The sequence below is a fragment of the Nicotiana tomentosiformis genome, chromosome 8 (genome assembly GCF_000390325.3).
Source record: "Nicotiana tomentosiformis chromosome 8, ASM39032v3, whole genome shotgun sequence".
NCBI lineage: Eukaryota > Viridiplantae > Streptophyta > Magnoliopsida > Solanales > Solanaceae > Nicotiana > Nicotiana tomentosiformis.
The window spans coordinates 101,271,251-101,294,942 of record NC_090819.1 but is presented as its reverse complement, the minus strand read 5'-3'; the positions used below and the strand labels follow the sequence as shown (position 1 = coordinate 101,294,942).

The 23,692-nt window shown below is 43.5% G+C and overlaps 4 protein-coding genes across 4 annotated transcripts; 3 read left to right on the top strand and 1 right to left on the bottom strand.

The window, feature by feature from the left end:
- Positions 1 to 2,567: 2,567 nt before the first annotated feature.
- Positions 2,568 to 3,110, top strand: LOC138897905 (uncharacterized). The gene has a single exon (XM_070183930.1). The coding sequence runs from the start codon at positions 2,568 to 2,570 to the stop codon at positions 3,108 to 3,110; it is 543 nt and encodes a 180-aa protein (XP_070040031.1).
- A 6,980-nt stretch (positions 3,111 to 10,090) lies between these two features.
- Positions 10,091 to 11,407, top strand: LOC138897904 (uncharacterized). The gene is made up of 2 exons (XM_070183929.1): positions 10,091 to 10,943; positions 11,028 to 11,407. Exons 1-2 carry the CDS (start codon positions 10,091 to 10,093, stop codon positions 11,405 to 11,407), a joined length of 1,233 nt encoding a protein of 410 aa, XP_070040030.1.
- Positions 11,408 to 11,451: 44 nt separating this feature from the next.
- On the top strand, positions 11,452 to 13,148 carry LOC138897903 (uncharacterized). Its single transcript, XM_070183928.1, has 2 exons — positions 11,452 to 11,600; positions 12,656 to 13,148. Exons 1-2 carry the CDS (start codon positions 11,452 to 11,454, stop codon positions 13,146 to 13,148), a joined length of 642 nt encoding a protein of 213 aa, XP_070040029.1.
- Positions 13,149 to 20,758: 7,610 nt separating this feature from the next.
- On the bottom strand, positions 20,759 to 21,283 carry LOC138897902 (uncharacterized). Its single transcript, XM_070183927.1, has one exon. The coding sequence runs from the start codon at positions 21,281 to 21,283 to the stop codon at positions 20,759 to 20,761; it is 525 nt and encodes a 174-aa protein (XP_070040028.1).
- Between the last annotated feature and the right edge of the window lie 2,409 nt (positions 21,284 to 23,692).

Below are 23,692 nucleotides of genomic sequence, written 5' to 3'. Positions count from 1 at the left end.
TTGTGTGACTTAAAAATAAAGGCATTTAGTATTTGCAATCAGTCCTTCTTCCTTGTTAAAGTGTATTTTAAAATCTCTAAAGTGACACGTCGATTTCAAAATTCTCAAATATAATTTTTATGTTTAAACTACTAAAACATTTGATTTTTTTGAAATACTTTCTTTTACTAATTATCAAGAAATCAGGTATAAGGACTAAGTGAAGCACCTTAAGCTTTTTATGAATATATTCAGAGTTAAGTTATCTTTCTAAAAGTCGAGTTAAGTTTTCAAACTTATAAAAAAAAGATATGAGGTTCCACGAGACATTTGTATGCGATACGAAGGTGATTATGAGATTATGAGAATAAGAGTACTAATAAGCCAAGGTTGGCTAAGTTCTTGTTATGGCCTATTATGTGCATTCAAAGTTCATATCATACATGACATATTATGCATGGATTCGAGCTATAATCGGAGGTAAGGGGCCTATTTGCCCGAAAGACTATATATATTGTACAGATGGCCACAGGTTGGCAATATGATACCGGTTAGCTACCGGGAGAGACCGCCATTGCTAGCATTTGGTTGGGTATGTCATGCATTTACATCAATATATATGTATTCACGACATACGATTACACGAGCATACCATGCATATTTTATTACTATGAGGTCGGATGTCGGTCATGGAGGCTATCAGAATTTCAGTGTTAGGTGGTATCTTTATTACCTTTTTATATCAGCTATGTATGATTCTACTTTCTGCCTTACATACCAGTACATTTTTATTCGTACTGATGTCCCGTTGCCTGGGGACACTGCATTTTTGTTTCGTGCGTGCAGGTCCAGGTAGGGACTCTGATCGACCCATCCGCTAGGATTTCGGGGTTCAGCTGTGAGTTGGTACGCTCCACCTCTTCCTGGAGTTTTCATAGGATGGTTACTTTTGTTGTACAGTTTGGGTATAGTTGGGGCCTTATCCCGACAGTGCTTATGACACTCTTAGAGGCTATTGTGGACACAATATTCTGGGTTTCTTTTTGCTGCTTTCAGTCTCCAGCCCATAGGCTTGGCATGTATATATAGGTGTGTAGGCATGTATGTCTTTAGTCGCGGCCTAGTCGGCCAGCTAGTATTTTATTATTTTGGCTTGTCTACCTATGTTTATATGGCTTATTTTTGTTCATGTCATAACCTTACGGTCCAGGCTTAGTATTTCAGATGTTGTGCTGCCCGATCTGTTGGGCCCCCAGTCTAGTTAGCTAGTATGCTTAGTGGCTAACTCGATCGAATACAGTATCGAGTGCCAATCGTGCCTCCCCTAGTTTGGGGTGTGACAAACTTGGTATCGGAGTAGGTCGTATCCCAGGGAGTCCACAAGCCGTGTCTAGTAGAGTCTTGCTTATGGGTGTATTGTGCACCACGCTTATAATCAGGAGGCTATGAGGCATTTAGGAATGGTTACATTTCTTTCAATTAATAGATCGTGCTATAGAGCGAAGTTATAAGAACATATGAAATCTAAATCGTGCTTTGTGTTTTCTATCTAACAGGCTACTTACGCTCAGGAGATGGCACATCGAGAGATAGGTATGGATCCGGTAGAAGGTACCAGTCGTTCCCCACCGGGTCAGAGGGATAGATTTCCCTTAGAGGCTCACAGTGAGTCTCCAGTACCCCTAGTTTTAGCTTCCCCAACACTTGTTGGAGCCCAGGGAGATGCAGTACCCCCAGCCTCACCAGTTCCATTGGTACCTGAGGCAGCTAGAGACACAGGACCTCCAGCACCTATTGTTCCCCCATCAGAGACTGGGGAGCAGGGGATGAGGGAGGCTGTTCAGTTGCTGACTAGGATGGTTTCTATTCATGAGCGACAGCTAGAGTCAGGAGCAGATGCCCGGAGAGATCGGATAGGAAGCTCGACGGTACGAGAGTTTCTTCACTTGGCCCCTCCATTATTTACAGGATCCAGTTCCACTGAGGATCCCCAGGACTTCATAGACCATATGTATAGAGTATTGAGGGTGATGCATGCCTCCGTCACCGAGGCTGTGGAGTTGGCTTCTTTTCGACTACGTGATGTAGCCGTCCTATGGTATGAGGCATGGGAGAGATCTAGAGGACCTGATGCTCCGCCAGCAGAGTAGGAGGACTTCTCTGAGGCTTTTTTAGCCCATTATTTGCCACGGGAGGTTTGGGAGGCCCGCCTTGACCAGTTTCTTAGCCTAAAGTAGGGGGATATGAGTGTGAGGGATTATAGCCATAAGTTTAATTCTTTGGCAAGGTATGCACCAGATATAGTACGTACCATGAGGGCTAGAGTTCATCATTATGTGGATGGTTTGGGGGATCATATGATTAGAGACTGTAGGGTTGCATCCCTATCGGATGATGTAGATATTTCCCGCATACAGGCTTTCGCTCAGACTACAGAGAACCTTTCCCGTCGGATTCGTGATACTCGCAGGGATAGGGAGCAAAGTAAGAGGGCTCGTACTATGGGGTCTTATAGGGAGCCATGAGTTGATTTTAGGCCCCCACTCTATCGATATCCACCTCGGTCAGTAGGTAGTTTCCCACTACAGATGCAGGGCCAGCCGTTTGATCGTTATATTCAGTCAGGACCGGGGCAGAGCTCAAGCCAGCCTGAGGGCCGTCGACAGGAGCGTTCTACACAGATGAGACAACTTACTCCTCCATGTACTCAGTGCGGTAAGCTGCACACCAGGCAATGTAGACAGGGTTCGAGTGCATGTTTTCATTGTGGGCAAACAGGACATTATATTAGCCGGTGCCCGGGGTTAGGCAGAGGTACACTAGCTCAGCCTTCAGGATTCATAGCAGCCTCTTCGCCCTCAATCCGTGCTCCCCGACCAGGTCCACAGTCTACTCAGGGTCGTGGTAGGGGGAAAGGTGGAGGAGACACCTCAGGTTCTAGTGATGGCCAGAACCGCTTTTATGCACTCACAGGCCGACAGGATTCAGAGGCATCCCCAGATGTTATCACAGGTATATTGACAATACATTCTTATGCCATTTATGCATTGACGGATCCCGGCTCTACATTTTCATATATTACTCCATTTATTGCTGGTAAGCTTGACATGAGATCTGAGTTATTGCCATAGCTAGTTGGCGACTCTATTGTAGCTAATCATGTCTATCTAGATTGTACAGTGTTAATTAATGTTCGTCCAACCTCTGTTGATTTAGTTGAATTGGTTTTGTTAGACTTCGATGTCATTATGGGTATGGATTGGTTGGCAGCTTGTTATGCTAATATTGATTGTCGTGCAAAGTTGGTCCGATTTCATTTTCCTGGTGAGCCTGTCCTTGAATGGAAAGGTAAGGCGGCCACGCCCAAGGGTAAGTTTATTTCATACCTTAGGGCTCGGAAGTTTATTGCTAAAGGTTGTATATACCATCTGGTTCATGTTAGGGATATAGATAAGGAGCCAGCGACTCTTCAGTCGGTTCCTATTGTGAATGAATTCCCGACGGTATTCCCTGACGAGCTTCCAGGAATTCCCCCGAAAGGGAAATCGATTTCGCTATAGATTTGCTTCCTGATGCGCAGCCTATATCCATTCCTCCCTATAGAATGGCTCCTGCAGAGCTAAGGGAATTGAAGGAACAACTGAAAAACTTGCTCGATAAAGGCTTTATTAGGCCAAGTACATCCCCATGGGGTGCTCCGGTGCTCTTTGTTCGAAAGAAAGATGGGTCCTTGCGGATGTGCATTGACTACAGGCAACTAAATAAAGTCACTATCAAGAATAAGTATCCTCTTCCATGGATTGATGACTTGTTCGACCAGTTACAAGGTGCCAAATGCTTTTCGAAGATCGACTTGCGATCCGGTTATCATCAGCTACGAGTCAAGGATATTGATATCCCAAAACAGCATTTAGGACGAGGTATGGCCATTTTGAATTCCTTGTCATGTCTTTCGGGCTTACAAATGCCCCATCAGCCTTACGGATCTTATGAACCGGGTATTCAAACCATTCTTGGATGAATTTGTGATTGTGTTTATTGACGACATCCTGATATATTCACGATCGGAAGCCGAGCATGCGGACCACTTGCGAGCTGTATTGCAGACTCTCCAGGACTACAAGTTATATGCTAAATTCTCTAAATGTAAATTTTGGCTAACTTCTGTAGCTTTTCTTGGTCATGTTATTACCGGCGATGGTATCAAGGTTGATGGCCAAAAGATTGAAGCTGTGATGACTTGGCCGAGGCCCTTGAATCCGACAGAGGTTCGTAGCTTTTTAGGCTTGGCATGGTATTACCGAAGGTTTGTGGAGGGATTTTCCTCTATCTCTGCACCATTGACGAAACTGACACATAATGGAGCTAAGTTTCAGTGGACTGAGGCATGTGAACAAAGTTTTCAGGAACTAAAGAAAAGGATTACTACGGCACCTGTCTTGACTCTTCCGGATGGAACCGAGGGTTATGTTGTATATTGTGATGCCTCGAGAATTGGCCTAGGTTATGTTCTTATGCAGCATGATAAGGTTATCGCGTACGGCTCCAGACAGTTGCGAAAACATGAACAGAACTATCCTACGCACGATCTTGAGTTAGCCGCAGTTGTATTTGCCCTAAAGATTTGGCGGCATTATCTATATGGGGTTCATATTGATGTTTTCACCGACCACCAGAGCCTTCAGTATTTATTTAAACAGAGGGAGCTGAACCTACGACAAAGAAGATGGCTAGAATTACTAATGGACTATGATGTTGATATTTTATATCATCCCGGCAAAGCTAATATTGTTGCTGATGCCCTTAGCCGGAAGTATATGGGCAGTCTAAGCTATGTTGAAGCTGATAAGGTCAAGATGACCAAATATCTATGCCAGCTAGCTAGCTTGCAGGTGCGTTTGGTAGATGCAGAGGGTGGACGTATTCTCGTTCAGAATACGGCAAAATCTTCTTTTGTTACTGAAGTGAAAGAGCGACAACACGAGGATCCTGAGCTTATAAAACTGAGGGAAAGTATTCCACAGCAGCGACAACCTTTATTTGAGCTATCTGGAGATGGAGTCCTTAGATACCAGGGGCGCTTATGTGTACTGTCAGTAGGAGAGCTCCGTGCCAAGATTCTTTCGGAGGCCCATTATTCTAGATATGCAGTTCATCCCAGAGCAACAAAGATGTATCGGGACCTTCGACAGATCTATTGGTGGAATGGAATGAAAAAAGATATCGCGGAGATGGTAACCCAATGTCCCAATTGCCAGCAAGTTAAAGCCGAACATCAGAGGCCTGGAGGCCTAACTTAGTGTATTGAGCTTCCATTATGAAAATGGGACATGATAAATATGGACTTCATCACTGGTTTTCCTCGCACTCCACGGAGGTATGATTCTATTTGGGTAATTATTGATAGGCTTACAAAATCTGCTTATTTCCTGCCAGTCAGGACGACATATTCAGCCGAGGATTATGCCAAGCTTTACATTCGAGAGATTGTTCGCCTTCACGGAGTGCCATTATCTATTATCTCTGATCGAGGGGCTCAATTTACAACATATTTTTGGAAATGTTTTCAGAAGGGTCTAGGCACGCAGGTAAATCTTAGCACCGCTTTTCATCCGCAAACTGATGGACAGGCAGAGCGTACTATTCAGACAGTTGAGGATATGTTACGTGCCTGCGTGCTAGATTTTAAAGGAAGTTGGGATGATCATCTACCTCTTATTGAGTTCGCTTATAATAACAGCTTCCAAGCTAGTATTCAGATGGCTCCTTACGAAGCACTATACGGGCGGAAGTGTAGGTCACCGATCGGTTGGTTCGAGGTCTGGGAAGCAGAGTTGCTAGGTCCTAACTTAGTCCAGCAAGCAATGGAAAAGGTAAAACTTATTAGAGACCGGCTGCGTACAGCACAAAGTCGGCAAAAGTCTTATGCAGATGTTCGACGACGAGACTTAGAGTTTGATGTAGAAGATTGGGTTTTCCTGAAAGTATCGCCTATGAAGGGCGTCATGCGATTTGGAAAGAAGGGGAAGCTCAGCCCCAGGTATGTTGGACCGTATAAGATTATTCAGAGGATTGGTAGGGTGGCGTACGAGCTTGATTTGCCTTTAGAATTGGAAGCAGTCCATCCTGTGTTTCATGTATCTATGTTGCGGAAGTGCATTGGAGATCCTTCACGTATTACGCCCATTGAGGATATTCACATTGCTGAAGACTTATCTTATGTAGAGGTACCAGTAGTTATTTTAGATCGGCAGGTAAGGAAGCTTTGAACTAAAGAAGTGGCTTCCGTGAAAGTGTTATGGCGAAATAAAAACATCGAGGAAATGACCTGGGAAGCTGAGGAGGAAATGAGGAAGAAGTACCCCCACCTATTTACGACTTAAGCTATACGAAGCCTAGTAGTTGGAATCTTCAGAATTTGATTTATGCTTTGCAAATGTAACAAATATAGCCTCGCAAATAACGTATTAGCGGACAAGAAATGAAACCAAGGAATTGACTTGACCCATTCGCGGACGAATGTTCTTAAGGGGAGAGACTGTGAGACCCCAGGTGTTTCTCTCTTCTCTTACGTAATATACGTAACGTGGCGTGGTTATATTAGGTATATATGATTGGGTATAGCACATTGGGAGAATAAGACTGAAAATGTGTGGTAATATCAAGGAACTAAACTAAAGCTTTAAGTCAAAGGAATCCCTTAAACAAAGGTTCATGGTTAAAGAAATGGCTCGGGTAGCACCCCGCGCGTTCGGAAGGTTTAAGTTAACTTGCACCTGTGGGATAAGACTAAGAGTGTATAATATGCTAAGAATAATGCGTTATGAGATATTATAATATCACACTGGTCACATGTTAAGTTTTGGAGTCAAGCAAGTTGCGAAATAAAGGTCGGCAAAAGTTATCGTAAATTTCTCTAATAAATTTTCTAAACTTTGGGTCAAATGTATCAGATCATTTCTCCCAATATATAAAGATTTATGGGACCCACAACCTACCAAATCGAAGGTCTACGAGTCTAGTTTGCAACCAAAGAAATTTAACATCAAACCAACATTGGAGTAAAATGTTATGACTGTTTTACCGCGGACTGTCCGGGCTGAAATCGGGTCGCGAACCGGGTCGGGTCAAACAAGTGGTATAAGTCGGAAAATCCGACTTTTAAGGCCCCAAAACATTTCATCTTCGTCCTAAATTAGTGAGAAAGCTTAATAGAGGGTTTCATGGTGTTCTTGAGTGATTAAGATGCATTTTTAACGATTTCTATCGTTTAAGTTTGCCTCCGTGCCTAGAAGCGCAATCTCTACGCTTTGCAATCGTTTTCCCCTTCTATTAGCTGTGTTTGGAGCTATTTTTGGAAGATAGGAAATTGTTGTTCTTGCTGGTTCTTCAGGATTTATACTTAGTTTGCCAAGGTAATCATCTTTGGACTCTTTTATGATCGTTTTTACAAAGTTCTACGGGCGTTTCGTCAAGTTAGGGTCATATGGCAAATCTGACAATTTAAACTCATTTATGAACTATTTATAAGTGTGTATAAGCTGCATATATATAGTGGTTTCGAAGCTTAGTACGTAAGGAACAACTTTCGTGAAGGAACTAAGGCATTCAGACGTTCGTTGGAGAGGTATGTTAAGGCTAAGCTTTGTCCTTCCTTTTAGCACGAATTTTGGGAAATTCCTAAGACGCCAAATGTGATATTTTACTATTCTGTTGCTAGAAAGACCTTCTGTGAAAGGCATTGGTATCGTAGCTGAAGTATTTTCATGATGCTATTAGGTTGATATTCCACTCGTTCGGTTAAAAAGGGTATTCGACATCTATATATGTCATTTTGTCGGCTTTCTTAAATATATGTCCATATATATGAATTCTTATTCGTCTTTGGGTTGTGTGACTTAAAAATAAAGGCATTTAGTATTTGCGATCAGTCCTTCTTCCTTGTTAAAGTGTATTTTAAAATCTCTAAAGTGACACGTCGATTTCAAAATTCTCAAATATAATTTTTATGTTTAAACTACTAAAACATTTGATTTTTTTGAAATACTTTCTTTTACTAATTATCAAGAAATCAAGTATAAGGACTAAGTGAAGCACCTTAAGCTTTTTATGAACATATTCAGAGTTAAGTTATCTTTCTAAAAGTCGAGTTAAGTTTTCAAACTTATTAAAAAAGATATGAGGTTCCACGAGACATTTGTATGCGATACGAAGGTGATTATGAGATTATGAGAATAAGAGTACCAATGAGCCAAGGTTGGCTAAGTTCTTGTTATGGCCTATTATGTGCATTCAAAGTTCATATCATACATGACATATTATGCATGGACTTCGAGCTATAATCGGAGGTAAGGGGCCTATTTGCCCGAAAGACTATATATATTGTATAGATGGCCACAGGTTGGCAATATGATACCGGTTAGCTACCGGGAGAGACCGCCATTGCTAGCATTTGGTTGGGTATGTCATGCATTTACATCAATATATATGTATTCACGACATACGATTACACGAGCATACCATGCATATTTTATTACTATGAGGTCGGATGTCGGTCATGGAGGCTATCAGAATTTCAATGTCAGGTGGTATCTTTATTACCTTTTTACATCAGCTATGTATGATTCTACTTTCTGCCTTACATACCAGTAAATCTTTATTCGTACTGATGTCCCGTTGCCTGGGGACACTGCATTTTTATTTCGTGCGTGCAGGTCCAGGTAGGGACTCTGATCGACCCATCCGCTAGGATTTCGGGGTTCAGCTGTGAGTTGGTACGCTCCACCTCTTCCTGGAGCTTTCATAGGATGGTTACTTTTGTTGTACAGTTTGGGTATAGTTGGGGCCTTATCCCGACAATGCTTATGACACTCTTAGAGGCTATTGTAGACACAATATTCTGGGTTTCTTTTTGCTGCTTTCAGTCTCCAGCCCATAGGCTTGGCATGTATATATAGGTGTGTAGGCATGTATGTCTTCAGTCGCGGCCTAGTCGGCCAGCTAGTATTTTATTATTTTGGCTTGTCTACCTATGTTTATATGGCTTATTTTTATTCATGTCATAACCTTACGGTCCAGGCTTAGTATTTCAGATGTTGTGCTGCCCGATCTGTTGGGCCCCTAGTCTAGTTAGCTAGTATGTTTAGCGGCTAACTCGATCGAATACAGTATCGAGTGCCAGTCGTGCCTCCCCTAGTTTGGGGCGTGACAAACTTGGTATCAGAGCAGGTCGTATCCCAGGGAGTCCACAAGCCGTGTCTAGTAGAGTCTTGCTTATGGGTGTGTTGTGCACCACACTTATAATCAGGAGGCTATGAGGCATTTAGGAATGGTTACATTTCTTTCAATTAATAGATCGTGCTATAGAGCGAAGTTATAAGAACATATGAAATCTAAATCGTGCTTTGTGTTTTCTATCTAACAGGCTACCTACGCTCAGGAGATGGCACATCGAGAGATAGGTATGGATCCGGGAGAAGGTACCAGTCGTTCCCCACCGGGTTAGAGGGATAGATTTCCCTTAGAGGCTCACAGTGAGTCTCCAGTACCCCTAGTTTCAGCTTCCCCAGCACTTGTTGGAACCCAGGGAGATGCAGTACCCCCAGCCTCACCAGTTCCATTGGTACCTGAGGCAGCTAGAGACACAGGACCTCCAGCACCTATTGTTCCCCCATCAGAGACTGGGGAGCAGGGGATGAGGGAGGCTGTTCAGTTGCTGACTAGGATGGTTTCTATTCATGAGCGACAGCTAGAGTCAGGAGCAGATGCCCGGAGAGATCGGATAGGAAGCTCGACGGTACGAGAGTTTCTTCACTTGGCCCCTCCATTATTTACAGGATCCAGTTCCACTGAGGATCCCCATGACTTTATAGACCATATGTATAGAGTATTGAGGGTGATGCATGCCTCCGTCACCGGGGCTGTGGAGTTGGCTTCTTTTCGATTACGTGATGTAGCCGTCCTATGGTATGAGGCATGGGAGAGATCTAGAGGACCTGATGCTCCGCCAGCAGAGTGGGAGGACTTCTCTGAGGCTTTTTTAGCCCATTATTTGCCACGGGAGTTTCGGGAGGCCCACCTTGACCAGTTTCTTAGCCTAAAGTAGGGGGATATGAGTGTGAAGGATTATAGCCATAAGTTTAATTCTTTGGCAAGGTATGCACCAGATATAGTACGTACCATGAGGGCTAGAGTTCATCATTATGTGGATGGTTTGGGGGATCATCTGATTAGAGACTGTAGAGTTGCATCCCTATCGGATGATGTAGATATTTCCCACATACAGGCTTTTGCTCAGACTACAGAGGACCTTTCCCATCAGATTCGTGATACTCGCAGGGATAGGGAGCAGAGTAAGAGGGCTCGTACTATGGGGTCTTATAGGGAGCCACGAGTCGATTTTAGGCCCCCATTTCATCGATATCCACCTCGGTCAGCAGGTAGTTTCCCACTACAGATGCAGGGCCAGCAGTTTGATCGTTATATTCAGTCAGGACCGGGGCAGAGCTCAGGCCAGCCTGAGGGCCGTCGACAGGATCGTTCTGCACAGATGAGACAACTTACTCCTCCATGTACTCAATGCGGTAAGCTGCATACCAGGCAATGTAGACAGGGTTCGAGTGCATGTTTTCATTGTGGGCAAACAGGACATTATATTAGCCGGTGCCCGGGGTTAGGCAAAGGTACACCAGCTCAGCCTTCAGGATTCACAGCAGCCTCTTCGCCCTCAGTCCGTGCTCCCCGACCAGGTCCACAGTCTACTCAGGGTCGTGGTAGGGGGAGAGGTGGAGGAAACACCTCAGGTTCTAGTGATGGCCAGAACTGCTTTTATGCACTCACAGGCCGACAGGATTCAGAGGCATCCCCAGATGTTGTCACAGGTATATTGACAATACATTCTCATGCCATTTATGCATTAATGGATCCCGGCTCTACATTTTCATATATTACTCCATTTATTGCTGGTAAGCTTCACATGAGATCTGAGTTGTTGCCATAGCCAGTTGGCAACTCTATTGTAGCTAATCATGTCTATCGAGATTGTACAGTGTTAATTAATATCCGTCCAACCTCTGTTGATTTAGTTGAATTGGTTATGTTAGACTTCGATGTCATTATGGGTATGGATTGGTTGGCAGCTTGTTATGCTAATATTGATTGTCGTGCAAAGTTGGTCCGATTTCATTTTCCTGGTGAGCCTGTCCTTGAATGGAAAGGTAAGGCGGCCACGCCCAAGGGTAAGTTTATTTCATACCTTAGGGCTCGGAAGTTTATTGCTAAAGGTTGTATATACCATCTGGTTCATGTTAGGGATATAGATAAGGAGCCAGCGACTCTTCAGTCGGTTCCTATTGTGAATGAATTCCCGACGGTATTCCCTGACGAGCTTCCAGGAATTCCCCCGAAAGGGAAATCGATTTCGCTATAGATTTACTTCCTGATGCGCAGCCTATATCCATTCCTCCCTACAGAATGGCTCCTGCAGAGCTAAGGGAATTGAAGGAACAACTGAAGGACTTGCTCAATAAAGGCTTTATTAGGCCAAGTACATTCCCATGGGGTGCTCCGGTGCTCTTTGTTCGAAAGAAAGATGGGTCCTTGCGGATGTGCATTGACTACAGGCAACTAAATAAAGTCACTATCAAGAATAAGTATCCTCTTCCATGGATTTATGACTTGTTTGACTAGTTACAAGGTGCCAAATGCTTTTCAAAGATCGACTTGCGATCCGGTTATCATCAGCTACGAGTCAGGGATATTGATATCCCAAAAACAGCATTTAGGACGAGGTATGGCCATTTTGAATTCCTTGTCATGTCTTTCGGGCTTACAAATGCCCCATCAGCCTTACGGATCTTATGAACCGGGTATTCAAACCATTCTTGGATGAATTTGTGATTGTGTTTATTGACGACATCCTGATATATTCACGATCGTAAGCCGAGCATGCGGACCACTTGCGAGCTGTATTGCAGACTCTCCAGGACTACAAGTTATATGCTAAATTCTCTAAATGTAAATTTTGGCTAACTTCTGTAGCTTTTCTTGGTCATGTTATTACCGGCGATGGTATCAAGGTTGATGGCCAAAAGATTGAAGCTGTGATGACTTGGCCGAGGCCCTTGAATCCGACAGAGGTTCGTAGCTTTTTAGGCTTGGCATGGTATTACCGAAGGTTTGTGGAGGGATTTTCCTCTATCTCTGCACCATTGACGAAACTGACACATAAGGGAGCTAAGTTTCAGTGGACTGAGGCATGTGAACAAAGTTTTTAGGAACTAAAGAAAAGGCTTACTACGGCACCTGTCTTGACTCTTCCGGATGGCACCGAGGGTTATGTTGTATATTGTGATGCCTCGAGAATTGGCCTAGGTTATGTTCTTATGCAGCATGATAAGGTTATCGCGTACGCCTCCAGACAGTTGCGAAAACATGAACAGAACTATCCTACGCACGATCTTGAGTTAGCCGCAGTTGTATTTGCCCTAAAGATTTGGCGGCATTATCTATATGGGGTTCATATTGATGTTTTCACCGACCACCAGAGCCTTCAGTATTTATTTAAACAGAGGGAGCTGAACCTACGACAAAGAAGATGGCTAGAATTACTAAAGGACTATGATGTTGATATTTTATATCATCCCGGCAAAGCTAATATTGTTGCTGATGCCCTTAGCCGGAAGTCCATGGGCAGTCTAAGCCATGTTGAAGCTGATAAGGTCAAGATGACCAAATATCTATGCCGGCTAGCTAGCTTGCAGGTGCGTTTGGTAGATGCAGAGGGTGGACGCATTCTCGTTCAGAATACGGCAAAATCTTCTTTTGTTACTGAAGTGAAAGAGCGACAACACGAGGATCCTGAGCTTATAAAACTGAGGGAAAGTATTCCACAGCAGCGACAACCTTTATTTGAGCTAACTGGAGATGGAGTCCTTAGATACCAGGGCCGCTTATGTGTACTGTCAGTAGGAGAGCTCCGTGCCAAGATTCTTTCGGAGGCCCATTATTCTAGATATGCAGTTCATCCCGGAGCAACAAAGATGTATCGGGACCTTCGACAGATCTATTGGTGGAATGGAATGAAAAAAGATATCGCGGAGATGGTAACCCAATGTCCCAATTGCCAGCAAGTTAAAGCCGAACATCAGAGGCCTGGAGGCCTAACTTAGTGTATTGAGCTTCCATTATGAAAATGGGACATGATAAATATGGACTTCATCACTGGTTTGCCTCGCACTCCACAGAGGTATGATTCTATTTGGGTAATTATTGATAGTCTTACAAAATCTGCTCATTTCCTGCCAGTCAGGACGACATATTCAGCTGAGGATTATGCCAAGCTTTACATTCGAGAGATTGTTCGCCTTCACGGAGTGCCATTATCTATTATCTCTGATCGAGGGGCTCAATTTACAGCATTTTTTTGGAAATGTTTTCAGAAGGGTCTAGGCACGCAGGTAAATCTTAGCACCGTTTTTCATCCGCAAACTGATGGACAGGCAGAGCGTACTATTCAGAAAGTTGAGGATATGTTACGTGCCTGCGTGCTAGATTTTAAAGGAAGTTGGGATGATCATCTACCTCTTATTGAGTTCGTTTATAATAACAGCTTCCAAGCTAGTATTCAGATGGCTCCTTACGAAGCACTATACGGGCGGAAGTGTAGGTCGCCGATCGGTTGGTTCGAGGTCGGGGAAGCAGAGTTGCTAGTTCCTAACTTAGTCCAGCAAGCAATGGAAAAGGTAAAACTTATTAGAGACCGGCTGCGTACAGAACAAAGTCGGCAAAAGTATTATGCAGATGTTCGACGACGAGACTTAGAGTTTGATGTAGAAGATTGGGTTTTCCTGAAAGTATCACCTATGAAGGGCGTCATGCGATTTGGAAAGAAGGGGAAGCTCAGCCCCAGGTATGTTGGACCGTATAAGATTATTCAGAGGATTGGTAGGGTGGTGTACGAGCTTGATTTGCCTTTAGAATTGGAAGCAGTCCATCCTGTTTTCATGTATCTATGTTGCGGAAGTGCATTGGAGATCCTTCACGTATTACGCCCATTGAGGATATTCACATTGCTGAAGACTTATCTTATGCAGAGGTACCAGTAGTTATTTTAGATCGGCAGGTAAGGAAGCTTTGAACTAAAGAAGTGGCTTCCATGAAAGTGGTATGGCGAAATAACAACATCGAGGAAATGACCTGGGAAGCTGAGGAGGAAATGAGGAAAAAGTACCCCCACCTATTTACGACTTAAGCTATACGAAGCCTAGTAGTTGGAATATTCAGAATTTGATTTATGCTTTGCAAATGTAACAAATATAGCTTCGCAAATAACGTATTAGCAGACAAGAAATGAAACCAAGGAATTGACTTGACCCATTCGCGGACGAATGTTCTTAAAGGGGGAGACTGTGAGACCCCAGGTGTTTCTCTCTTCTCTTACGTAATATACGTAACGTGGCATGGTTATATTAGGTATATATGATTGGGTATAGCACATTGGGAGAATAAGACTGAAAATGTGTGGTAATATCAAGGAACTAAACTAAAGCTTTAAGTCAAAGGAATCCCTTAAACAAAGGTTCATGGTTAAAGAAATGGCTCGGGTAGCACCCCGCGCGTTCGGAAGGTTTAAATTAACTTGCACCTGTGGGATAAGACTAAGAGTGTATAATATGCTAAGAATAATGTGTTATGAGGTATTATAATATCACACTGGTCACATGTTAAGTTTTGGAGTCAAGCAAGTTGCGAAATAAAGGTCGGCAAAAGTTATTGTACAGATGGCCACAGGTTGGCAATATGATACCGGTTAGCTACCGGGAGAGACCGCCATTGCTAGCATTTGGTTGGGTATGTCATGCATTTACATCAATATATATGTATTCACGACATACGATTACACGAGCATACCATGCATATTTTATTACTATGAGGTCGGATGTCGGTCATGGAGGCTATCAGAGTTTCAGTGTCAGGCGGTATATTTATTACCTTTTTACATCAGCTATGTATGATTCTACTTTCTGCCTTACATACCAGTACATTTTTATTCGTATTGATGTCCCGTTGCCTGGGGACACTGCATTTTTGTTTCGTGCGTGCAGGTCCAGGTAGGGACTTAGATCGACCCATCCGCTAGGATTTCGGGGTTCAGCTGTGAATTGGTAATCTCCACCTCTTCCTGGAGCTTTCATAGGATGGTTACTTTTGTTGTACAGTTTGGGTATAGTTGGGGCCTTATCCCGACAATGCTTATGACACTCTTAGAGGCTATTGTGGACACAATATTCTAGGTTTCTTTTTGCTGCTTTCAGTCTCCAGCCCATAGGCTTGGCATGTATATATAGGTGTGTAGGCATGTATGTCTTCAGTCGCGGCCTCATCGGCCAGCTAGTATTTTATTATTTTGGCTTGTCTACCTATGTTTATATGGCTTATTGTTATTCATGTCATAACCCTTACGGTCCAGGCTTAGTATTTCAGATGTTGTGCTGCCCGATCTGTTGGGCCCCCAGTCTAGTTAGCTAGTATGTTTAGTGGCTAACTCGATCGAATACAGTATCGAGTGCCAGTCATGCCTCCCCTAGTTTGGGGCGTGACATTATTGTTGCTTCGTATTTGTATATACTTGTATAGGTTGTTTACGTATGTGTCCTGTCATAGCCACATCACTAATTCGTCGAGGTTAGGCTCGATACTTACGGAGTACATGGGGTCGGTTGTACTCATACTATAATCTGCACTTCTTGTGCAGATTTTGGAGTTGGTCCTAGCGGCGTACCATAGACTTGCTCGGATTCAGCTACCTAGAAGAGACTTGAGGTATAACTGCACAACGTCCGCAGTTCTGAAGTCCCCTTCTATCTTATCTTAGTTGCGTATTATCTTTCAAACAACTTGAATTTTATTCAGACCTTTATTTGTATTATTCTAGTAGCTCGTGCACTTGTGACACCAGATTCGGGGATGTATTTGGATGATCCGTTTGTTATGGTCTTCCGCACTTTATTTCAGTAATTGACTCCCGCTTAAATTTATTTATTCAAAAATGGTTAAGATTTTTCTAATGTTGGCTTGCCTAGCAAGTAAAATGTTAGGTGTCATCACGACCCCGAAGGTGGGAATTTTGGGTCGTGACAATGATGAATCATATGTATGTCCAAGAGAGCCAATGAAATAATGATGTTGAAAGTGCCAATGAGGCTATATATGCTATGAAAAGTTATGAGGTAAACATATTTGTATTGTTGTTTCCTTTGTAAACAAATCAAAAATATTTTTGAGAGTATCGATAATTACCGAGGAAGGGATGGTTGAAATAACCTAACCCCGAAACTATACGTGCCGGTGTAGGAGTGGACTGTGGTTATTCACCTTATTTGGGATGAGATTGATGTGATAAAATTATTCCCCTTATTTGGGATGAGATTGATGTGATTAAATTATTCCCCTTAATTGGGATAGTGATTGATAGAAAATGATGATGTCGATCCATACGACATTGTGGTGAGATGGCCTAGCCGATCGGGTCATGATCGGACACCATGCCGCACACATGGTGGTGATTGTGCTGGAAATTGTAATTGAGATTGTGGTTGATATCTCTAATGAGATGGCCTAGCCGATCGGGTTGTGATTGGACTCCGTGCTAAAATTACGGTGGTATTGGTATTGAGAGTGATTGTGGTTGATGTCTCTAATAAGATGGCCTAGCCGATCGGGTCGTGATCGGACTCCGTGCTAAAAGTACGGTGGTATTGGTATTGTGAATATTAGTACTGTGAACAGTGGTATTGTTACTGTGAATATTGGTATTGTGAACAGTGGTATATCGGTGCTAAAGATCTCCCAATCAAAAATAATATTATCTTCGTATTTTGGAAATTAATATGTTTTAACTTGAAAATTGTATATCATTGATTGTTGATTGTTGTTTTCATAGTTTTCCCTTTTATGTTGGCATTCTATTTTGAAAAAGGACAGTTAGCTTTACATACTAGTACTATTCCATATGTACTAACGTCCCATTTTGCCGGGGGCGCTGCATCCTCAATGGATGCAGGCGGTTCATCAGCGGATAACTTTGGTCATCGTTAGCAGTCACTCTCTATTTAGCAGGTTTTGGTGAGCCCTACTCTATTCTGGGCTTTGTGTCATCTTACGTTGTACTTTGTACTATGATGTATAGCCGGGGCCTTATCGCCGACACTTCTATTCTTCACTTTTGTTGTACTTAGAGGCTCCATAGACAGGTTGTGGGTGGTATTCTATGTTGGGAATTGAACTAGAAATGTTGATATTTGGCAAACATATTTTTCATTATATTTATAACCTGTAATAATTTGGAAATTATAAATGAAGTTGCTAATGGAAATGAAATGGGAGTTGTTAATGAAAATGTTTTAGTGTTTAATTAATGGAGTACATCTCCACTCTATTCATGGACAAGGTCGGGTAGAGAGAATCTAACAGGCTTGCTCGACCGAGTTCACTCGGTTGAGCGCCGGTCACGCTCCCCGAGGTCTGGGTATGACACTTGTGCCTCCGTTTGTGCGCACTTCGACCTGAAGTGTCCCCATCGTCGCCTCGTTAAAAACCACCTTGAGAAAACCCAATTGGGACAAAACTCAAGTGAGGGGAAAAAGAGTACGACTTGGGGGACGCTTTATCTCTTAAAAGTTGAAATACTTGAGGTGGGTAATATTCCAGTTGTTTGGTAGTAGCTTTCCTTCCATTGTTTCTAGTTGGAATGACCCTTGTTGCCGTGATTTTTACAGGCTGTCTCAATTTGCTCCCAGTTTACTTTCTCGTGAGTCTTTGCTTGCTTGTGTTTTAGCTTTAAGCATGTAGTCCCTGACTTTGAGTGGCCTGACCTTTGCCTTTTTGTTATAATAGCGTTTTGCTTGTTGATTTTGGGCGATCATCCTTATGTAGGCCATATCTCTTCATTTTTTGACTTCGTCGAGCTCCTCCCTTCTGCTTTCATCGTTCCTTGGTCTGCTCTCGTGGGAGTATCTTAGGCTGGGCTCCCCGACTTCGACCAGTATTACCGCATCAGTCCCATAGACTAATGAGTAATGTGTCTCTCTTATGCTTGTCTTCGGCATTGTTCGGTAGGCCCAGAGTACTTCTGGTAATATTTTCGGTCACAACCCTTTGGCGTCTTCAAGCTTTTTCTTCATGATGTTCAGTATCAACTTGTTGGAGGAATCCGCTTGTCCATTGTCCGCGGGATGATATGGCGTTGAGAGTATTCTTTTGATATGCCATTTTTCAAAAAATTTAGCGACCTTCTTTCCTGTAAATTGGGGTCCGTTGTGGCAGCTGATCTCTTTGGGGAGGCCGGATCGACATTCAATGTTTTTCCATATGAAGGCGATCACTTCCTGTTCGCGTATTTGGGCGAATGCTCCTACTTCTACCCATTTAGAGAAATAGTCAGTCAAAACCAAAAGGAATCATACGTTACCTCGTCCTGCCGGGAGGGGGCCTACGATGTCCATTCCCCATTTGATAAATGTCAAGGGGAAGTGACTGAGTGGTGGTGTTCGCCTGCTTGGTGAATCACTGGGGCATACTTTTGGCATTGCTCGTATTTTTTCACGAAATCCACGACCTCTTTTTTCATGGTGGGCCAGTAATACCCTGCCCGTATAAGGTATCTGACCAAAACCCGATTGCCGGAATGAGCTCCGCAATGTCCTTAGTGGACGTCCTCAAGAATGCGCCACGTCTGATCTGGGCTCAAGCATTTTGCCCGAGAGCCATCGTACGTTCTCTTATACATGTCGTTTTGGATGATGCTATACCTAGCTGCTTGTATTCTCAGTTTCTTGGCTTTTTTTTTATCACATGGGAGTATGCTGTCCTACAAATATGTGACAATACAGTTGCGCCAGTCCCATGTGAGGTTTATGGTTCTTACCTCGATTAGGTCTATCGATGAGTTGAGAGGGTGGACTACACTTTTGTCCCTGGTTGCAATGTTTTTGGTGGCTACGACTAATTTGGTGAGGCTATCTGTCTCAGTATTCTGTGTTCGGGGGATTTGGTCGAGCTGGCATTCGTCGAACTCGGGCAGCAACTTGCAAATTTTGGCCTGGTACTTTTGCAACCTTTGTTCCTCAATTTGGAAAGTTTCTGTGACATGGTTGACAACGAGTTGAGAATCACAGCGTAGTCTTAGCCGTTTCGCCACGTATTTGAGTGTTAGTCTCAGCCCTGCAATTACGGCCTCATACTCGGTCTCATTGTTAGTCATGTCCGGGCATCTTATGGACTGGCGAATCACTTCGCCGGTTGGGACTTTGAGTACGAGTCCCAGTGTACAGGACCCAAAGATCTTGTGTTTGGGGAGAAGCGTGAACGACTTCTTTTTCGACTTCGGAAATTATTTTTGCGCTGAAGTCAGCGACGAAGTCTGCAAGGACTTGTGACTTTATCGCTATTTGCGGCTAATATGTGATATCCTGCTCGCTCAGTTCGATGGCCCATTTGGCTAACCTACCCGATAGCTCAAATTTATGCAAAATGCTCCAAAGGGGAAAATTCGAGATGACCTAGATAGGGTGGCACTCGAAATATGGTCTAAGCTTTCGTGAAGCTACGACTAAGGCCGGGGCCAGTTTTTCGAGGTAAGGGAATCTCGTCTCGACGTCGATTACGAAATGAATCTTGAAAGGGCGGCGATATGGCCAGTTAACCTCTTAACCTGTTTTTTGGTGGTTAGGTGTTTTGTATTCCTTCGATGGCTCTGATTTGATCAGGGTTGACCTCGATCCCTCACTGTGATACCAGGAAACCTAGGAATTTTCCCGTGGCCATGCCGAATGCACATTTTTCGGGATTCAGTTTCATTCCGTACCGCCTGAATATGTCGAAGGTTTCTCTTAGGTGGTCGATATGATCCTTTTTCCTTTTGGACTTGACCAGCATGTCGTCTATATAGACTTCTATTATTTTGCCGAGTTAGTCTTTGAAAATCCTCGTTACTAACCTTTGGTAAGTTGCTCCTGTTTTTTTCAACCCGAAGAGCATGAGCTTGTACCAGTACGTCCCCTGATGGGTGATAAAAGTGGTTTTCTCCTGGACCTCTTCTTCCATGAGTATTTGATTATAGCTCGAGTAGGCATCCAAGAAGCTCAGTAGTTCATGCCCGGCCGTTGCATCGATGAGTTGGTCGATATGGGGTAACAGAAATGAATCTTTGGGGCATGCTTTTTTCAAATCTGTAAAGTCTACGCACATCCTCCATTTCCCATTCTTCTTTTCACCATGACAACGTTGGCGACCCATTAAGGGTATTTCGACTCCCCGATGGAGCCATTTTCCAATAGTTTTCCACCTCTTCGCGTACCACATCATTAATGGCAGAGTTAAACTTACGCCTAACCTGTCTCCCCGGGGGATGGAATGGATCGACATTCAGCTTGTGCGTGGAGATTTCTTTCGGGATACCTGGCATATTTGCATGTCTAAAAGCAAACAAGTCCGCGTTAGCAGTTAAGAATTGACCAAATTTACCTAGTTCCTGAAGCTTGCAACCGATGTAAGCTTTTTTGTTGTGGTCGTCACTATCTGATTTAATGGGGTCGAGGTCTTCGACAGTCGATCCCATGGCTTCGACCGTATCGGGGTCCCTGATGACGTTTTCGCTATCATCACGTATCAACCTCGACCCTGTTGATTGCTATGCCTATTTTTCTTTGTCATTCGTTTATTGAGTGACCGTACAATCTAGAGCGATGTGGTAGCATTACCGGGATGTGCGTTGTTCCCCTCATATACTGAATATTCCCCATGGAGTTAGGAATTTGTTGACTTGGTACAAGCTGGAGGGGATAGCTCTCATGGTGTGTATCCATGGTCTCCCTATTATGGCGTTGTATGTTGTGTCATGGTCCATGATATGAAATGTGGTTTCTAGAGTAACTCCACCGGCCAGGACGGGGAGTGTGATCTTGCCAGATATTCGCTCCACTGCATTGTTAAAACCTGTTATCGTGATGCAGCGCATCACTATCATATCCTCGAGTTTCACTTGTGCAAGTACTCGAGGGTGGATAATGCACGCGCCGCTCCCATCATCTACCATAATGCGTCCCACATCGGTATCTAAAATTCGTAAAGTGATAACAAGGGCATTATAGTGAGGGAAAACCAAACTAGTTGTATCTGACTCATCGAAGATGATACTTTCTTCGAGTTCATCATACCGTTCGTGGGTGATTGACCGTTTGAACTTGTGGGTTGTGGTGAACTTCACACTATTGATGGAAGCATCGCCACCGCCGCTGATGATCATGTGGATGGTGCGGGTCGACGAGGGTGGTTTTGGCGGTCCTTGATGTTATTCACGACCTCTGGCAAAGTTGACCCTTCCTCGGTCGCTCATCAACTCTTTGAGGTATCCCTCTCGTAGCATATTTATGACCTACTTTCTTAAGGCGATGCAATCCTCGATTTTATGCCCTCGCTCTTGGTGGAACTCGCATAGGGCGTCCGACTTTTTGGTATTCGGGTTCGACCTCATCTTTTGCGGACACTTCACCTTTGGTCCGAGCTTCTCCAAGGCATAAACTATTTCTGTAGGTGATACACAAAAATTGCGAGTGGATAATAAATGGAGTATACCTCTCTCGTTTTGGTGAGTCCCTATTCTCGATCGGGGTGAGCCCTCTTCATGGCGGGAGGAGGATGCAATGGCAATTCTAACATATGGTAGATGTCGTTCCTTGTTGGGTCGCGGAGCTGTGAGGTCCCTTCTGATATCATTTCTTCGATCTATTCTGGATTCAGCTTGTACCGAGGTCAGTTGATGAGTTGGCCCGTTGAGGTCGTCCTCGTCTGCTCGGACCTCGGCACAATACACGTTGTGTATTTCATCCCAAGTAGTTGTGGGGTACTTCATAAGCCGACTTAATAACTTTCTTGTTGCCCTTGAACCATTTCTGCTTAGCCAATTCTGAAAAGCTACGACCGCAATCCCTTCTGATACATTCGGCAAGATTATTCTTATTCGGTTGAACCGGGCAAAGAAGTCCCTCACTCCCTCTCCCGGAGACTATTTAATAGCAAATATGTTGTTTACTCTCGCCTCGGCCTTCTTGGCCCCAACATGGGCTGTTACGCACTTGTCGGCTATTTCTTTGAAGGTTTTAATGGAACGCATAAGCAGTTGTGAATACCATGTTAACGCTCCTCCCGTGAGGGTCTCACCGATTTTTTTTAACAATATGGAGGATACTTGTTCCTTGGCTAGATCATTTCTTTTCACGACGGTGACGTAGTGAGTCACATGGTCTTTGGGGTCGGTTGTGCCATCATATATTTTCAGATAGAGTGGCATTTTAAAGGTCTTTGGTATGGCATATGGGGTGGCGACATCACTATACGGCTTCTCGATGAATCGACCGACATCTCTCTTCGACAAGAGCTTAGGGGCGCCCGGTATCTTATCGACCCTTTCTTGGTATTTTCTTATTTGGTCCCAAAGTGCTTTGTTCTCATTCTCCATTTCCTCCATCACTTTCAGGATAGCTGCGAGAGTGTCGTCATCTGCACTATTAATGACATTGTGAGTAATACATGTCGTTGGAGGATGAGGAATTTGATTATGCTGCTCGTCTGCTGGTGGCATAACGTAAGTCCTCGCATTTTCTGTAGCCGTGTCCCAAATGGGCTTATGGAGGACGCTGGTTAGCGTGTCAGTTAGCCAAGCCTCAAGGAGCTTTTTTACTGCTGGTGGCATCTCCTTCGCTACGGATGTGGAGGATCCCTTACCAAGAGATTTTGTGATACTACAGTGAGGAGGGGTGACCCACTTTGCCCGGGGGAGGAATTGGGCGTTGCATCCTCGTCCACTGCTTCAGAGCTCTCATTGATGATATTCATGAGGTTGGTTGGGAGGTCACTCATTATTCTCGTTCTTTCTTCTATGTTACCTGCCATATTAGATCTGTCCATACAAAGAAAGGGGATTTTGTTCTTGCTTTCTCCTTTTTCTTTTTACGTTAGCGATCCGTGTTAGCTATAGAACTACTGTGCTAAACCTAGTTAATGTAATATCTCTAAATGTGGATCATGAAAGTGTGGATAATGTGGGACGAATCTAGTGGGAGATTGACAATAACAAGCATTAAATATCCAAAAAGTATGAGCAATAGTGGAGGAGTAACTAGCAATAAATAGCAATAAATGACATTTAAGTAAATATGAGGAGTGATTCACCCAATGAATAATGAACTAGATGATTGTTCCTCCTGACAATGATGAGTGAAAGATAAATTCTAGAATGTTCGAACTATTCTCGGATCTGATGAAAAAGTATGGAATAATATGAATAAGAATCTTGATGAAAATGTAATGTTTGTATCTTTGCTAGAGAGAGAGAATCGTTTTCAGAAATATGCTCTTATCACCTGAAAATTTCATACCCTTTTTCCTTCTCTTTTATCTTCTTTATATGAGGCATATCCATAGTAAACCCTAATAGTACATGTACAGAGAATATTCTTTAGAATATCCCCTATAGTATCCAGCTATTCTAAAAACTAGTCGTTACGATTCTTTCCGCGGACCTCGTCCTCGACCGTCATAGGCATCCTGACCACGAGTTTTGCCATTTCCTGATCGATCTCGACTGATTTTTCCTCAATACTTCCTCGCCCTAAATGTTCCGTGGTAGATTTTGACCTATACATTATATCCTGTT

Bases quoted from the DNA above. Each gene is read 5' to 3' on its own strand.
- LOC138897904 (XM_070183929.1), top strand. From the start codon at position 10,091: ATGAGTGTGAAGGATTATAGCCATAAGTTTAATTCTTTGGCAAGGTAT. The intron at 10,944-11,027 runs GTAAGCTTCACA...GAGATTGTACAG, and splicing joins TATTACTCCATTTATTGCTG to TGTTAATTAATATCCGTCCA.
- LOC138897903 (XM_070183928.1), top strand. From the start codon at position 11,452: ATGGCTCCTGCAGAGCTAAGGGAATTGAAGGAACAACTGAAGGACTTG. The intron at 11,601-12,655 runs GCAACTAAATAA...TGATGCCCTTAG, and splicing joins CGGATGTGCATTGACTACAG to CCGGAAGTCCATGGGCAGTC.
- LOC138897902 (XM_070183927.1), bottom strand. From the start codon at position 21,283: ATGATCATCAGCGGCGGTGGCGATGCTTCCATCAATAGTGTGAAGTTC.
- LOC138897905 (XM_070183930.1), top strand. From the start codon at position 2,568: ATGCAGGGCCAGCCGTTTGATCGTTATATTCAGTCAGGACCGGGGCAG.